Genomic DNA, 19,358 nt, shown 5'->3' on the forward strand with positions numbered 1-19,358 from the left:
GTTGATCTCATTTGAGTTTTGGAGAATTTTTGATATTTTGTTAAGTGGTTTTATTCCAACGTCTGTCCAAGTTTATGCACTTGTGTGTACGTACGTGTATATATATATATATATATATATATATATATATATATATATATATATATATATATATATATATATATATATTATATGTACAAATTGCTTCAAGTACAAAGTAATGATATCTGTTACTTAAGTTTCATGCATCCTGCAATCATCAGACAGAAGAAGTGAAAGGATTCTTAGCTCGACAGTTTTATATATGTATTATCGGGACGTACCATTCTATTTCTAGGTGGTGTTAAAATTTGATAAATAATATTTGTTTTGGTGGTTGGTAGCATGTAGACTTGACCCGGCAATTACAATTAGCTGGTCGATCTTGACGTTGGTCTCCGGTGATTATTCTCTTATTATGTGATTTGATTATACTAGCCATATTCTTCATACAACTGTAACTCACTTTAATTGTATTTGTATTGAAGATCTTATGAAGCTTAAACCCATTTGGAAAGTGCCTGCCAACAAGTTGAAGGAATTTCTTGTCGATATTAGTTTCCACGTTCTTGCTTAAAGGGGGGTTGAACCACGTGATGTTACGTACTTTCCTGTTATTGTTTCTCTTCGCTGATTGGTTGGTCTTGACATATTCAAATTGGGCTGTGTACCCGCTTGACATTAATGCTGCGTCGTAGTGACCTTTGTGTTTGTCAAAGCTGATTGTAATTGCCGGGATTCCCGGCAAGTCTACATGCCCCTGGAAGGGGAACTGTCAATTTAAAGACGTGGTTTACAAGGCCAAGGTATCAACGTGGACAACACGGAGAAGGTCTACATCGGACTCACTGGTATCACCTTCAAGACACGCTACGCTAATCACATGCAATCGTTCCGTAACGAAAGATATCGTCACTGCACGGAGTTGTTCAAGTACATTTGGTCCTTAATACAAAAGAGCTAGGTCTTTGACATTTCGTGGTCAATCATTGACAAAGCACCAAGTTACTCTAACATAAGCAAGCGATGTAATCTTTGTATATCAGAAAAGGTACACATTATCATCGTTGATAAATCTTCGCTTTTAAACAAACGCTCGGAGTTGGTTTCAAAATGTCGCCACAAAAAATATTATTTATCAAATGTTAACACCAACTACAAATAGAATGGTACGTCCCGATAATATATATATATTATATATATATATATATATATATATATATATATATATATATATATATATATATATATATATATATATATATATATATATATATATATAAAAGACTGTCGAGCTAAGAATCCTTTTACTTCTTCTGTTTATGATTGCAGGATGCATGAAACTTAAGTAACAAATGTACTTGAAGTAATTTTGTGTTATTATTTGTAACGCTCTGCTTTAGCATCTAGCACTGTAATTTTCCACAAGGACATCTGTATACTTCGATTATATATATATATATATATATATATATATATATATATATATATATATATATATATATATATATATATTCTGCTTGGTGTAAACGACAGTTTTGTGCCACAAGCTTTAAAAAGGGGCATTTACTTCAAGAAAGAAAGAAAGAAACTTGATTTGAATATCTCCGTGGAGCAGAGTTTGCCTTATATTTTAGCTCTTCTTGGCAGTCATGCAGATTTAATTTTCTAAAGTGAAAGAAAGGCAGGGCACCATAACTCACAATAAGTTGCTGTTAGTGCCGCCATTATTGACTATTGTGCTTTGTCTACGGCAGGTAAGACCGAATTAGTTTGTGGCGATACCGAATTTCTGACGGTATCAAAAGCAGTTTCACACCCGGGCCTTCTTTTTGTAGTGTCATGATTGAAACCCATTGCAGTATACATTAAGAAATACTCTCCGTGTGGTGCCTATAATCTTCTATGAAACACTGATGTAGTAATTATTATATTAATATCGCGAAATTGGACAGTGCTACCGAGAAAACAAACGTACATAGGCATTAACTAAGATTCCATATTATTGCTTAACAAACTCCTTTGGTGTAGCAATTTCGCTCGTTTTTCTGGATCTTCCAGCAAGGGTTTGCACAACGTTAACATATTTGGAGCAAGTTGGGCAATCTAGGTCTGTAATAGGCTACAGTATCATAAAATAAACTCTTTCTAGTTTGCTCCGACGAGCACTATACTATCTACTAATTAGTACATCTTCAGTTGTATGACGACGAAAGTCTCAGAAATAATTGGAAAAAATATCAAAATTGACACTCACCGTCCCAGTCGTAATTGCTTGGGATTATTCAGTGGCTTTGATAATGGAGTTCTATAATTTCGCAGCACACTTTACCAATTCAAGAATAATATGGGCGAGGGAACATCGGTGGTCGATAAATGAGATTGGGCTACCTTTGAAAATATTCTTCATCTTTCAGACTAATACATATTTTCAAAGGTATTGACAGTTTTAATAACTAAATATTGATTGATGATGAACAGTTTGGTGAGCATGCAAGAAACGGTTCACGATGATCGATTTCAACGTCGGACTGATTCAAATTTAAAAGTGTCAATCATATCCACTGACTGTATGCGTAGGAAGAACTGTAAAAAAATTATCCGCCATCGAAAAGACTTTTTAATAAAACAAAACTTTTTTAACAAAAGGCTACCATTATAAACACTAAACATTCTAGACACATTAACACTTTACATTCAATGATGTCAACACTATATATATATATATATATATATATATATATATATATATATATATATATATATATATATATATATATATAATATATATATATATTGTAAATTGGAACGTGTTGATGTTTATTTGAAGTATGCATTTAGAAATGTTTTTGGTATTATATACTAAGAGAGGGATGCAATCCATTGCCATAAGCCTTGAAGTCGATCCCTTGCAGTGAAAAACATCACATGTATTCCCTAATAGATATATTCTGGGATGTCAGTTTGAGACTGTCGGGCCAATAAGCAGCTGTTAGAGCAAGGCTTTTAGATCTTTGGGCAATTAGCAAGTACCAAGATTTGAGTACAAACATTTTTACTCTGGTCAGAAGATTGTTTTAAGATAAGCATTGAAGACGTGTGTGAATATCCATTTTGTATAATGCGTAGGAATGTTGCATTACTTATTCATCGTGACCATCAAGATGCTCTACCCGATAATTCTCACTTCATCTGATGTTAATCACATTGGAGTCATACCAACCGTTGTAAAAATAATTGCAATAGCAGAAAGCAGGACCTATTCTCGCGCCTATTAAATTTAACTGCAGTGTGTTGTGTGTTGACCATAAAGACAAAGTCTAAAATAAATGCTTTGCTTTAATCGCCACTATAGTGTGATGTGACTAGAATACCTAATTCCAAAGCCGACACAAAGAAGTTGTTTTCGAGTTTGAAGAAAGTGTCAGGATTTTTACTGCCTTTTTTGAAAATCAACAAGGAGAGAAAAGTACACACAGAGACACACACTGACATACATACATACATACATACATACATACACACACATACATACATATATATATATATATATATATATATATATATATATATATATATATATATATATAATATATATATATATATTATATATATATATATATATATATATATATATATATATGATTGATGATTGCTTAGCGCATGAAACAGCCTGTAGAGTGACAACTACAAGTTCCTAGATTCTCAGTATATATATATATATATATATATATATTATATATATATATATATATATATATATATATATATATATATATTACAATTATAAATGATACCATTTTATCCACGAGAGGAACTTTATAACATTAAATTTCAAATAAGGCTAATCTTATACTACGCCCAGTTACTCAACTTCATTGTGTTTTCGCTTGAAAAGACTCCTATATAATCACTCACTTTAAATCGACTCTGATTAAGGTAGGATATGCCTCGACGGCAGATATTCAGACTCTCAAACTCTTACAGTATTTCTTGGCCTACTACTTGTGGGGGCTCATTTTGACTCTGCTGGAATAAATACAGTTTTTACCGGCTTAGTTTTGTGAAAATAGGCAATGCTATTTCCCCCATTGAGTCAACACACGGATGGCAGCCATTTTTAATTTCAAATATCGGTAAATATTGTGTCGTTTGTGTAATTTGTTTCTCTATAATCGAGATTTGTAGAGTGACCGCGATCATTATTATTTATTTTGATAGAGAATGATTGAGAGTTTGCTTGAGGAAAGTTTGAGAAAAAACCTGTCTTTCATTTTCGAGGCGCAACTACCTTAAATTTCCCATTTATTTACTATTTTGAATAGTTTCTGATGTTAGAAACATTGTCGCCAATACATTTCATTGTCTTCAGCATTCCAACAATTGTTTGCTAAGACACTATTGTGCCATAGCGGAGTATAAATAACTTTGCGGTGAGTGCCTGTTCATACTTCGAGTAATAAATATCTTGTTTGGTACTTTTTTCCTTGGCGAACAACAAAATGTTCAAAAGAACGTGACACTTATTTCAGACAGGCAAATGTCAACTCGTCCAGTCGTCGACCATCGTTTCAACTACTAACATTATAGTTCGGTAGACAAAATTGGCCAAAATATAAATTATAGGTACATCATCATGATCAGCAGTCGATATCTCCAGACCCAGTTGTTTTTATTTGTAATATTATATACGGTAGCCTCAAAACAAAGGACAAGGGCACAGGGGTAGGTTACCATTTTCCAGACGTCAGGAGGGCGATTGGTTTCCTACCTCGAGGGTACATAGTCAGTTATTTGGTCTATAATATTTTTATGAAATTCTTCTTTTATATGGTTTTCACTCCAAATGTTTGGGTTTATTTACAAATGACAATCATATGCTTTGTTTCAATGTTAGACGTTCATCCGTTTAAAAATGGAAAGATTTTCATCGTCGAATGGCGCATTGATATGATGAAATCACTGCTACGCGATGTATCGATTTTTCTGACATAATTTTCTAAAAACCGGATTCGGTATGTAAAACATGAAATTTGAAAATATTAAAGTCTAAAAGTTGTCAAGTTGAAAATAGTTCCGGCCTATTTTCGGTCAAACGATGACTATGCGGCCCGCGACGTCATCGACGAGTTACCAATAAATCCCGCGGAAAGAGCAACGTTCGATATACGAGGCATGTAATAAGAAATATATTTACTTCATACTGTTGACTGTAATGAGGTTATGACTAAATTTCCGCTCTCATTGTTTGTAGGTGCATCGCATACTAAAGAGTGAATGGAATTTCTGCTGCTCACCATATTGTAAGTAATATTCAGAACATAAATTAAATCACTGTACAATATGTATATCACATTCATAACGACTGTGCTAGATCTTTTACAAGCATCAACTGAGCAGATCTCAGCGAATTGAGAAATCCAATTACTTCTGATACAAAATAACCAAACTAATATCGCAAAGAGCGACCTTTTCCTCCGTCGAATAAAAGTAAATAATCCCTTTTCTGTTGTACAGAACACGTCTCCTTTGTAACATCCACTCCCTTCTATAAACATCACCCAAGGCATGTTGATCAGATACCTTATAATCTCATTACAAAGTACACAGCCTTGCACTTTTAAAACCTTGTGACGTCATTACGAAGAAGCTAGCCTTGCACTTTCTAAACAGTGCGTGTACACCTAATTTGGTGGCTGTTGAGTCCGACCCCTGGACCCCTGCGATATTTGTTGCCATGTTCACTTCCCGGGAAAGGGCATTTAGATGGTGCCACCTTGGCGTCCACACATCAGCTCCACTCGCACAGATACGGTTTATGTTCTTTCACGAAGCGAGATCAAGTCAGTCAAGGGCTACATGTAATCTTAGCCTTGAACAAGATACCTTTGAAGTTGGAGAGAATGTGAGATCATACCTAAGCAACTGTGTTTCTCGCTTTAAATTCCTCTCAGGATAACCTTTTTAGCTTAAGGCTTTTGTTTGACTTATTTGTACATTGAAAACGAGGTGTGCTATCAAATCATAACAATTGTATAGAAGAAGCGAACGAAAACAAATTGTGACTTTGGACGACCGTGCTCAAGCTTGCCTACAGATATTGCTAATAATTGGAAACGTGACGTATCTTCTAAAAGGAAAGCGCGAAATCGAAACCACAGCAAATCACAGAAAATATGCCTCAACTGTGTTAAATGCAAATTGCCTTTACAATGAGGTTCAAGTGAAGTCGTGTTCGCGCGAAAAGCATCACTTTTCAGAGAAACAATCGATAAGTTAAACGTCATAGTTACCTATAGAAACTAGTGTCTTATGTGTACTTTCTTACTCGCACATTATGCAGCATCTTCAGTATCTTAACAGACATTCAGGAAGATTCATTTTGCGAGAATCCGGCAATGTCGCGGCGAAGAGGTCTTCGCGTGACGACGATGTTTCTATCGTAAACTGGTTTAAACAGCTTTATTTGTAAATCGTTTGCTGAGAAATGTTTTAAGTTAATTTAATCTGAAAAACCTGAAATCGTTTTGCCAACAGCAAACTATCAAATAGCGTTACTACCTAAAAAAGCGGAAAATAAATTTGAGCGTAATTCTTGCACATGCAAATCAATATTTTATGTCGTTTCAGGTGGTAGTGTTTATTTTGTGCCTCTGTTACAAACCACGGCATCACTATTAGTAGTAAAAATGGCTTATGCTTTGCGTGACACATGTCTCTAAAATAGGCTTCCCTACCCTGTCACGATAATGTCTGCTTCTACAATATTGTTCCCGGATCGTTTGATTAACTATTAAATGTTATTTCTCTCTAGATATCTTGAAGTTTACAAGAAAATAAAGGCATTTGCGGATGAATGCATGCCTACTTGGTGGAGGTATATAGCCAGGAAGGTAGAGTTACGTAGGACGCTGTGATGCAGCTGGTTTGGTAGGTAGGTAGGTAGTTAGTTATCCAGCTAGCAGGTTAGTCAAATAGTTAGTTAGTTAGTTAGTTAGTTAGTTAAATAGTTAATTATTTAGTAAATTAGATAGTTGGTTATTTAGTTAGTAACTTACTTACTTATAAGTTTGTCGGTTTATTTATTTATTTATTTATTTATTTATTTATTTATTTACTTATTTATTTATTATTCACAAACCAACAGGTTGCCCTAATAACAGATTCGTTTGAAATAAGATAATACAAAGTATATAACTAAAAGAAGCAAAGAACGAAGAGAACATTTCACACAAAAAATCAGCAGAATCATGACAAACAGACACAAAACATCCAGACAAAATAAAACAATTATTCAGTAAAAAGCATATCTTGCGGAAATTTGTGTCGTCATTAAAATATCAAAATTGTTCATGTTACAGATGAAGTAGGTAGGCAGGTAGGTAGGTAGGTAGGTAGGTAGATAGGTAGGTAGGAAGGAAGACAGCTAGGTAGGCAGGTATGTAGTAGGTAGGTAGGTAGGTAGGTAGGCAGGTAGGTAGGTAGGCAGATAAGTAGGCAGGCAGGCAGGAAGGTAGGTTGGTAGGCAGGCAGGTAGGTAGGTATGTAGGTAGTTAGGTGGGTAAGTAGGTAGGCAGGTAGGTAGGCAGGTAGGTAGGTAGGTAGGTATGTAGGTAGGTAGGTAGGTAGGTAGGTAGGTAGGTAGGTAGGTAGGTAGGTAGGTAGGTAGGTAGGTAGGTAGGTAGGTAGGTAGGTAGGTAGGTAGGAAGGTAGGTAGGTAAATAGGTATGTAGGTAGGTAAATAGGTAGGTAGGAAGGTAGATAGGTAGGTAGGCAGGTAGGCAGGTAGGTAGGCAGGTAGGTAGGTAGGTAGGTAGGTAAGTAGGTAGGTAGGTAGGCTGGCAGGTAGTAGGTAGGTAGGTAGGTAGGTAGGTGGTAGATAGGTAGGTAGGCAGGTAGGCAGGTAGGTAGGCAGGTAGGTAGGCAGGCAGGTAGGTAGGTAGGTAGGTAGGTAGGTAGGCAGGTAGGCAGGTAGGTAGGTAGGTAGGTAGGTAGGTAGGTAGGTAGGTAGGTAGGTAGGTAGGTAGGTAGGTAGGTAGGCAGGTAGGAAGGTAGGTAGATAGGTAGGTAGGCAGGCAGGTAGGTAGGTAGGTAGGAAGGTAGGTAGGTAGGCAGGCAGGTAGGCAGGTAGGTAGGCAGGTAGGTAGGTAGGTAGGAGGCAGGTAGGTAGGTAGGTAGGTAGGTAGGTAGGTAGGTCGGTAGGAAGGTAGTATGGTAGGTAGGTAGGTAGGTAGGTAGGTAGGTAGGTAGGTAGGTAGGCAGGCAGGCAGGCAGGCAGGAAGGAAGGTAGGTAGGTAGGTAGGCAGGCAGGCAGGTAGGTAGGTAGGTAGGTAGGTAGGTAGGTAGGTAGGTAGGTAGGTAGGTAGGTAGGTAGGTAGGTAGGTAGGTAGGCAGGTAGGTAGGTAGGTAGGCAGGTAGGTAGGCAGGTAGGTAGGCAGGCAGGTAGGAAGGTAGGTAGGTAGGTAGGTAGGTAGGTAGGTAGGTAGGTAGGTAGGTAGGTAGGTAGGTAGGTAGGTAGGTAGGTAGCTAGCTAGCTAGCTAGCTAGCTAGCTAGGTAGGTAGGTAGGTAGGTAGGTAGGTAGGTAGGTAGGTAGGTAGGTAGGTAGGTAGGTAGGCAGGTAGGTAGGTAGGTAGGTAGGTAGGTAGGTAGGTAGGTAGGTAGGTAGGTAGGTAGGTAGGTAGGTAGGTAGGTAGGTAGGTAGGTGGGTAGGTAGGTAATGAGTCGGTATGCAAGTAAGTAATAAGTTACGAAAATGTCTTAAGATATACGCAAGGAATGGGGGAAAAGTTCCGACATGCACAATTTTTTCCCTTTTCGTTGACTAGTTTGTTACACATGCAAATCATTCAACGACGTTCTTTGCATGGATTGTCACCTTTCAATTTCTGATGTTATGCAAATACCGAATTTAATTGGATGGTTTGCCTTCTCCTATTCATTCGGCTTTTATACAGCAAATTTTGAAAAATCAATTTTTGGAATGTCCATGCGCACCATAACTGGCAATTATTCTTACTTTGGCGATTTCCTGGTTTCGGTGATCATATATTGCACCGACGAACAGATGTGCGTGGATGATAGCAGCTGACGAATGTTAGTTGCAAGTTTCACGGACAAAAATCGGATTAAATTAACTTGAATCCTTTATGCATTGAGATGATTTGACATGTTAGATTAACTTCAGAATTATTTGTATATTTCATTTGTACAATACTCTATCCATTAGTGAAATAAAGGTATTCAAAACGGTTTCTTTTCTAAAGCTTGTTTTAGATTGCTATAATAAGCTATGATAAATATGTTGCGAAACAATGAACAGTCCAGCAGATGGTGATTTATGTACCTCTGCTAAATGCTTTCATGGCACCGTGCCTGTTTTTTCTTATCGCGAGCCTTGTATATGACGCTTATCGATTCAGACTATATGCAGTTGTATAATCTTTTGATATGTGCATTTACTCGGAAATCTCAGTCACGGTGTATGAGGTTGCATTGGATAATTCCATACAAAACAGCACATTTAAAGATAATGCAGAAATCATCAATAAATTCCCAAGTAGCGAGAATTGTAATGATGGCGTCTCTGGTGGCACTTGCGCCCATGTGTTTACTATGCCGACCGTCTCTAATACATTTGAAGTAGCTATTATAAGTGAAAGTCGCTACCGATGTGGCTTCTGAGCAGACGGGGTCATAGGGCCTTTTCATTCTTCATCAAAGTCATGTCCTGGAATGCATTGGGTGAGCTTAAAACAGAAATTGCAGGATTTCAGTGAATAAATCGAAATCTGCCGCTACCAAGAGCATGATTGTCAGCGACGTATATCTTGACTGCACGAGTCATTTGCAAATTGAAAGAAGTTAATGCTATTTAAGGTAGTACGCGCCTCTAAAGTGAAAGCCATAAACTTTTGCTAAAACTTTCCTCAAGGAATATGTCAATCATTTTCTTTCAAAATCAAAAATGCAAATAGGAGGTTGAACGTGCAAATTTTGGTACTAGAGACACAAATTACCCAAGATTTACCGATATTTTGAAATTCAAAATGGCCGCCATCCTTGTGTTATCTGTATGGAGAAAAAAAATGAAATTTTCGATTTTTCGAAAAAGTAATACGGTAAAAAGATTTTTTACACCAAGAGCTTTAAAATGAGCACCCACAAGTGGTAGATCAGAAAAGAATTGTAAAAGTTTGAGTCTGAATATCTGTCCCCGAGGGGCGTTCTACCTTAAAAGCAGCGCAGAATTGAATTCAAGATGTCTGAATATAAATTACTGGCAGTCTTGATTATGAGAGCTTTCATTTATCGCACAGCATAGCCGTTTAACCCGTCTGTGATCCAATTCAATGACACCTTTTGCCTGACTTATTTTGCGTCTTGACATTAAAAAATACGATCAGTCAATAAACCTGAAGATAAAAAAAAATGTCAGATTTCCTCAAACCAGGAAAAGAAGCAGTTTGCACCTCATAAAATTATTTTTTTTTTTCAATTGCAATTCCAAAAGTGTGATTTATATCTGTGATTTAGCCTAGGGAAATAAGATTAATTATGATGTGCACCTGTCTCCGCAATCTATTAAGTTTCATCGTACGGTGATACTGCATTAAAATCCTATAATACTGTCTTACAGTGTTAGCATGGATTATTGCCTATAATTTAGCTGAAGAGTACATATGCAGATGAATACAGTCAAGAATCCAATGTTTGTGTTCAGCACGCCTGTATTCATGCGGACTCACGTGTATTCACGTGTATTACTCTATAATACAGGCATCACAGTGTGAATTTATCTGTATTATTGCCTCCCTTTTGATGCAGTGTGACTTTTGGTTTCAGTGGACGCGAAGTGCAACAATAGTGACGCGCAGTCCGATATTAAACTTTGGGTGTTATGGACTTTATTTGCACTTTTACTTTTTATCCTTTGTTCGAAGTACACGGGTCCCGAGAAATTGAAAGTCTTACACTTTGCTGCAACTTTCTGTGAAAATCACTCCCTTCAATTTGGGGTCACAGTTCCAAATTTCGATACTTGAGAAACAAATTACCCCATATAAACTTTAAAATGGCCGCCGTAATTGTGTTATCTTATTGGGAAAAATAAAATTTTTGATTTTCATATAAGTAAGCTGGTTAAAACTTTATTATATGCCTCGTATATCGAACGTCGTGCGCTCCATAGGATTCAATGGTAACTCGTCGATGTTGTAGCGGGCCGCATAGTCATCACTGGACTGAAAGTGAACCGGAACTATTTTCAACTTGAAAACTTTTGGATGTAAAAGTCTCGAAGTTTCATGTTTTGCACAAAAAAAACCGGTTTTTGTAAAATTTCGCATAAAAATATTGATAAACCGCATAACAGTAGTTTAAATATATCGATGCGCCATTCGATGATGAAAATGGTTCTTTTTTTTAACCGTTTTTTCGTCTAAAATGAAAATAAAGCATTTGACTATAATTTGCCAATAAACGTAAATATTTTTGGTGCTAACTGAGCAAGAGAGGCATGTAATAAAAACATTATAGCCCAAACAAGGGACTATGTACCCTCGGGGCAAGAGACCATTTGCTATCCTTACGTCGGGCAAATGGTCACCTACAATCGGGCACATAGCCCCATGTTTGGGCTATAATATATATTATTGACTCCATTAACTTCATAATGAGCACCAACAGGAGATATATCAAACACGAATTGTCAAAATTGAGAGCTCTACTTTAAAGGGATATTAGCTGTAACTTTTGACTAATTTTTCACTACTCTGTTTCAATGTATGAACTACAGAATTTTACTATAATCCGATAATCATGACCAATGCCCGGTCTCATGCTTGCCAACACGGCCTGTATATGTGAAATGGCCATTGTTATTGTTGATAAATGTATTGTAGTCCGGACCTGAATACAAAATTTAAACAATAAGAATGCAGATTATACTCTTATAGGGTATATTTATGAGCTAAATATTAGAAATTTCTTCATGGTTTAGGGATTCAAACCAGAATCTGCAGATGATACACAGAACAAACAAAATTTAAAAAATGACCAAAGTTACAGCTAATGGATCTTTAATTTGGAGCATAAAGATATACGCCATATATAGTTGGCTGTGGAAATACAGTCAGGGGGAACAACCTCCGACATTATTCACTTCAGTATTCATGCACACCTGGTCGTTGTAGAGTATGATTGCATAATATGACAGCTTTCTTACGAAATACCCTAACTCGACATGTCTCTCTTTTTTTAGATATACGTTTCCAGTACCCCCGGCCTGATTTGTGTGCATGCGTTGTTAAGGAATCACGACTGTCATTTGTCAATGCGTAATGAAAGGTACACAGGCCATCATTTGAGAAGTAAATTGGACAAGGTCGCTGTCTTGGGATATTATATTCATCAACTTGTATATTTGGAATGTCAGCGGAATTATAAATTTGGCATGTAGACTTTGTTTAAAGTCATTTAATACAATCTGTCTTGTCTCTCCATTTATTTTGTCGAAACGTTTTGATTTTCATGAGCGCAAACTTTAAATATCTGTAAATAGTTCACAGCGACCATGCAGTCAGACGGGAGTCTGCGCAGTAGGTCCAAAAGACAAGTTGGACATGTAACGCATGCGTATTCAACTCATCGAAACGTTCAACTGAACGAACAAAAATACGTGAGATGAGAAATGATAAAAGGTATATCAGGCCTATTTTAATTTTTGAAACAGTTAAAAGAATAGTCAACAGAACGTCCCTCCAGCCATGCTCGCAGAAGAAAAATGGAGAGATACAAAAGCGCCAAAACAATTTATTATATGCCTCGTATATCGAACGTCGCGCGCTCCATAGGATTCAATGGTAACTCGCCGATGACGTCGCGGGCCGCATAGTCATCACTGGATTAAAAGCAAACCGGAACTATTTTCAACTTGAAAACTTTTGGATGTAAAAGTCTCGAAGTTTCATGTTTTGCACAGAAAATCCGGTTTTTGTAAAATTTCGCATAAAAATATAGATAAACAGCATAACAGTAGTTTAAATATATCGATGCGCCATTCGATGATGAAAATCGTTCTATTTTTAACCGTTTTTCGTCTTAAATGAAAATAAGGCATTTTAATATAATTTGCCAATAAACGTAAATATTTTGGTGCAAACTGAGTAAGAGAGGCATGTAATAAAAACATTATAGCCCAAACAAGGGACTATGTACCCTCGGGGCAGGAGACCATTTGCCCTCCTTACGTCGGGCAAATGGTCACCTACCCTCGGGCACATAGTCCCATGCTTGGGCTATAATACATATTGTGATAGCAACCACATATTCATCATTTTGAGCTCACCGCCCGGCGGGTTCAAACTACAATTCTAGGAGGTTATCATTGACACACCAAAGTGTACATGGGCGTCGACTGAGTTAATGGCTAATTCTGATCAGCTTTTCTTGACATGAAAAGTCCCGTGTTCCCGTGTAATTTGCACAACGTGCCCAAAATTTCCAAGCAAATGTAGGGTTCGGACACAACGATTAATTGTGCCGTAAATAGCCATGAACTCAGAGAAGACAGTATAACTGTAGTGACATCTTCCCTTTAGAAAGTAAGCCAGCAATATACAATGATTAACTTTCTGGATGAGTCGGTTGGACTAATTTGTGAAGAAAAACTAACTCAACACACAGAAGATATTTATGCTGTACGCTGTGTCAAAGTTACTTACAGTAAAAAGGGTATGCACAAGTACAAATTGCATTTATCACATCGGTTCATTTTGCTATGAAGGAATTGGCAATTTTATTCAGTCGAATGCATATGTCTGCGTGTTTTAGATTTATTGCTGATTTGCTCATATAGGGAAACTAATCTTCTAATGGGATTTTTTATTTTGTCTGCCGCTTGAGAAGACTTACAAAGTCTCATGTAACGGGGTTGTGTCCTCGAGCAATGTACACAGCGTGACTACAATTCAGACAACTAGACTAATTGTGCCGTAATACAGACATGACCTTGGTAAAGACAGAACGTTAAGAGCAGGTGCATACCTGAGGCGATATCTTGTCATCTTGCCAACAATGATGTGTGTGTGTGGACAGGACGTGTCAAACAGCGGGTCAACAAAGCCATTTTCCAGATTTCACATATGTCTAAATTAATGAAATTGTCCAGAAAACCGTAACAGATTAAAACTGTCAAGGATTTTTCCCAGCGCAATCAGATTCATTTCATTGAAAGGGGAAATAGGGGCCGTTGTCCACGGCGTAACCTTGCCCAGCAGGCCTGCCCAACGCACAGCAGACTTCGCAAGCTCAGCTCGCGTAAAATAGTTGTCGCCTGTACATACGGTGAACGCATTGTCCTAATGGGTGCTGAGAACGCTCCTCACTGCATTTGACCATGAATAACAATTTTATTGGTGAAACCATGGGTTTATCTGGGCTACTTAGAAAGATCACACATCCTTGTCGCTCAGAATGAAATCACCAAGACCGTGATGTAACCAGGACTTTCCGAGCTTACTGTCCAATCTAGTCGGCGAGCATAGTCACGTGATAGTTTATAGTTAACCACACTTCTGTCAAACTTTTATATAGTATATCTCAACGAGTTCGGCCATGGACAGGTGAAGACACAACTATTAGGACAAAATACTTTGTGTGAATGCGTTCTTGCTTGTGAATATCTATCAACCAACTTTAAACCCGTTGAATCTTCAGAGAAACAAATTGACATCGAACAAGTGGCATACGCCAGTCTCTGTTTCTATTTGTCAAGTAGCGGCTTTCCTAAAAAAGCAAGTCGCTCGACGGTATGTTGCAGAATACACTCACATCGTACTTGATGGCATCATTACTGCGTTCATAAACTGTGTCGAACGGAAAGCTGGGAGCTTAAAGACATATTATGATCGGAGACCAGTTGCCACATATATTTAAACTGCGCTTAAAAGGTACCCGCATACGATTTAATCCCCCACAATGAGTTGTGACAAGCGGTGGGGGGAGGGGGGACAGGTAATTAAATTTTGATCTTGCTATCAGATATACAGTTTAGTCCCCAGCTCTCGTCAGCTATCAATTTTGAGAGCAAGTACAGTACTAGCGAAGGTTTTTTCTTGATAAGGCAGGCTGTATTTTGCCTTCGTGGTATACTAAGGCGCTTACGCTATTGAATTGCTTATATCGGTGCCTTTGGTATCACAGCTGAGCGTACCATTCGGTATAACACCTGAGCTCAAATTGTGAATTTTAATATCTTTGTGCAAGTTTTGATCTTCTTTTACACACAACCTTCAGGAGGGATAAAAACATAGAGGCAACTAAATACGGTCAATATGGAGGTCAGATTTACTTCAGAAGCAGTACGTTTACTAATGGTGGGCTCATATTAAGTATCTGCACAATGATATCGCCAAGCGATTAAATAAATTTCCAGGGCAGAATAGCGATTATTAGTTTCGTTGATTGATTGAATCTCTCTCTCTCTCTCTCTCTCTCTCTCTCTCTCTCTCTCTCTCTCTCTCTCTCTCTCTCTCTCTCTCTCTCTCTCTCTCTCTCTCTCTCTCTCTTATATAAACATGTTATGTGAACACCACACACGTACACACACAAACCGTGGAAATCAGGGGTCATCATCATTGACTCGGTATATCTATAGATCACCATTCTTAGCTAGTTAGCCACTTAAACTCCACGTTAGGTCCGTTCAATGCAGCATTTGATGTTTATGCAGCGAACTGAAATGAGACTTTAGAAATCAGAACAAACAATCAATTCCGATACACTTAATGACACAGTTGATCAATCTTGGAAAATGCTCTTTCAAAAACGGCATAATATGTCGACTCGCGACGCGACTTACGGCGGAGCAAAATGTGGAGACATTACTGACGTGGGGAGTTAGTTAATCTCACATTTACAGTGTGATGCGCAGAATTGGATGGCAAGGTCACCAACGGAATATTTACATTCAAGACTTTAATATCACCAGGGGACTTTCTCAGCCGAGTGACAAATTGTTTGTAAGTTGGCTGCTCTGCCACACGTATCTAAGAACATATCTATGTATTCAACGTATTTCAAAAACCACATTACGACAGATCGACTACCGTCAGCGGACCTATGAATTATTAATCGGCTTCCCTGAGGCGCACACATGCATATTTTTTAATGGTTTTCGATGGTTTATGGCAATGCGAGACCGAGTCGAATTCTATGCCATTTCTTTGTAGAATTCTATACCACGTCAAAAGAAAAGCCTTTGAAATACACATGCAATGCAGAAAAGAACAGAGAGAGTGTAAAAGTATAGAAACAGCAGTCGCTTTCGCAAAAGCCGGAACCAAACGATACAGTCAATATGCTGCTAACGTATTAGCTGTTGTACGCTGTAATTAAATATCCGCGCCATTGCAGTGTGTTCAATGGGCGACAGTATTGCAGGCGAGTGATATACAACTTCATCACGCTTTCATTTCCAAAATCACTGTGTCCTATCAGAACTGCCATCGATTGAGAAAAGAAATGGTAAATAATTGAGTTCCCGTCGGCACGTGCGCTGATACGACAATCCGTGCATCAATTGCAATGCGGAGAGAGCGGGAAGTCCTGAGTATGTCGCGATCAAATGAAGTCATATCGACTTTATATACCATGCAGAGTTTTGTTAATCGATTTTCTTAAAGCCGCAGTCTTCAATCCCTGGTTCTCACGTTAGACCTTGACTTTGCTAAATATACATTGTGTCAATCCGGTCCTTTGTTTCACTTTGAACTTGTGATCAGGAATGACTGGATTGCCTGTTGCCCGATAAGTTTACAGTACTAAAATGATTTCATCGACTCAACGAAACGGTCGACACCCATGGGGCTACACTAAACTCGCCCACATACAGTCCAAACAGCTCATATACTTCGTATATATCAAAGTAGATATCGACGTAAACGGCAGTATACTAGTATTCGCAGACTATTAACCTGTCCTCTTTAAAGCTCCATAAGCTGTATCTTTCGGCTATTTATTCCAGAAGTTTTGTTTTGTGGTTTCCCTCCTCTTTCTACATTGAATCCCTAAACTGTAACTTAATGCCAAGTATTAAGCCTATCAACACAACCTATATGAGTGTAATCTACATTGTTATTGTTAAAAATTGTATTCAATTCCAGACTAGAATTCATTTTTAGACAATAAACAATGATCAGTAAACACATACAAGCTGTGTTGACAAAAAAGAATACACGGAATTTCAGCATGACAAACGGATTAGGGTCAGACACGGTAGTTGATATACAGAAGCAGAATAGGCTTAAAAACTTGCCACAAGTTACAGCTTATGTCACTTTAACCACAGCTATGATGAGCTGTGTTTGATAAATAAGCTTGTATGCCCCGCCTATCGACTTCTATCCTCTCCATAATGGCCTGTTCGCAAGGTATGTATTTCTAGCGACAGTTTCCTCAAGTCAAGGGTAAAATTTACAGCTAAAACGTGTAACAAATTTTTCCAGTATTTGGGAACATTCATGTCATTCAATAGATAAATTAATGCATCTTTACTTTGAGTCCAATCAGGGCACGATTTATCCCACTTCTGTTAAGAATTTAAAAGCATTTGCCACATCTATAGCTGAAATTTTCCACCGATGCCAAAACTGTGCATGTTAAACACTTATCTATGTCACGTGACTCAGCTAGAGCTAACAACTGAATTTTACTGAAAACACTTTCCTATAGTACCAAAATATCAAGCAATAATCAAATCAAAACCCCGATGTTCAGTCCATATCTTTGGGGTGGGGGGGGGGGTGGGGGGTTCTGACTCAACAGTAATACCATAAGAGTAGCCAGTGCAAGTTGGAGCCTTGCCTTAATATGATATACATCCTACACGTACTTCTAGCGCCTATGAACGTATATGAATTAATAACGTGAGGACGTAAGATTATACCGTATTCCGTCTAAGAGGAGATTAGGCCGTATGACTCTAGCCGTTCAATGTACTTCAATATAGATACATTTATTATTTATGCATGAGTTGGCTTAATCTCATTTTGTATATAAATTCATACTCTTTTGTCCGCTTATACGAGTACACATATTTTCGCTGTCTTTCAGAGTTCAGAATTTGTATGCAATTGTGCTGTTGATGCTTGTTTCCAACGTGTGTGACTTACAAGATGATGGTTTGCCAGGACATTCACGATGCCGAATGTTTTCTGCAACGTTCTAAAGTACCGATTCTGATAGTAAGGCAGGATGACACACTATGTAAGCGTGACTGAACGACAACAATCGTCCCACTGTACAGTAAGTTCGATACAGTGAACTAAAAAAACAGAATTCAACCCACGTGTCGAAATATACATGAATAAGTGTATACAGTAACATAGTCAATCAATTTCAGAAAGTTCATATATCTAATGTTCTGCACGAGGCTGATGTAGTTTTGGTGTTTTTCCCCGGTGTAATAACATCAGCTGGAAGCGTGGTGATGGAGGGAAATTAAATTACAGGATGGTGCCACACAAACATTTCCTGTAACGATTTCATGCGAAACTACCCATAACAAACACGTCAGAAGGGACAAAAACATTGGTAATCGATTGTCACAACGCAAAGAATAAATGCACCCCGCAAACGACGGTTCCATATAGGAAAAAATTAAAGTTACTCTCAACTCACATCGGTGTATATTTGAGCAAGGCAGCTAGGGTAAAATGATATTTATGTATCCACATAGACTCAGAGAATATATAACGTTCAAGTAGCGTGTCTAGATTGACTCTTCTATTACATACCTTGAAGACGAGACTCGTCCTCTTTGTCCATTATGGTGGCTCCTATTACAGTTTTTCACAAATTGACTCTGGAGTCGCCGTTATCCATTCCAAGGACTGGCCCAAGTGAAAAACATTTAGCGCATCGAACCACTCACTTCAGGGCAATGCAGCTCGTCAGTGTCGTGCGTTCGAAGCGAAACGGGCGAGTTCTATTTTGGACTGGATCGTTCCATTTGCTGTCAGGGAGGGGGTTGTCCATGACAGCATGACCTGAACATTGGTTTCAGTAACTGGAGGCGAATGCAAGTTTTACCGTAAATTTGCTGCTATTGGTTCGCTATGATGATTTTATGGTCTTAGGTGAAAACATTAGCAGTTCAGTTATACGCAATAAATCAACCACGATGTCATCGTCATCATCATCATCATCATCATCATCATCATCATCATCATCATCATCACCATCGTCATCATCATCGTCGTCGTCGTGGTACAGAATATTGTAAAAAAGCTGGAAGAAAGTCATTCTTTCTTTAAAGTAATACAACATTTATGAATTCGAT

The 19,358-nt window shown here is 37.9% G+C and overlaps 1 protein-coding gene across 1 annotated transcript in view; it reads right to left on the reverse strand.

Annotated features, from left to right (window-relative positions):
• The window catches only part of LOC139143464 (ankyrin repeat domain-containing protein 33B-like), an 86,984-nt gene extending 67,994 nt beyond the window's left edge, over positions 1-18,990 (reverse strand). Inside the window, exon 1 of the mRNA XM_070713804.1 lies at positions 18,814-18,990. Within this exon, the coding sequence (XP_070569905.1) occupies positions 18,814-18,844 (31 nt within the window). The 5' untranslated portion in view covers positions 18,845-18,990. The remainder of the gene's footprint in view (positions 1-18,813) is intronic.
• Positions 18,991-19,358: the final 368 nt, after the last annotated feature.

The sequence above is a fragment of the Ptychodera flava genome, chromosome 11 (assembly GCF_041260155.1).
Source record: "Ptychodera flava strain L36383 chromosome 11, AS_Pfla_20210202, whole genome shotgun sequence".
Taxonomy (NCBI): Eukaryota; Metazoa; Hemichordata; class Enteropneusta; family Ptychoderidae; genus Ptychodera; species Ptychodera flava.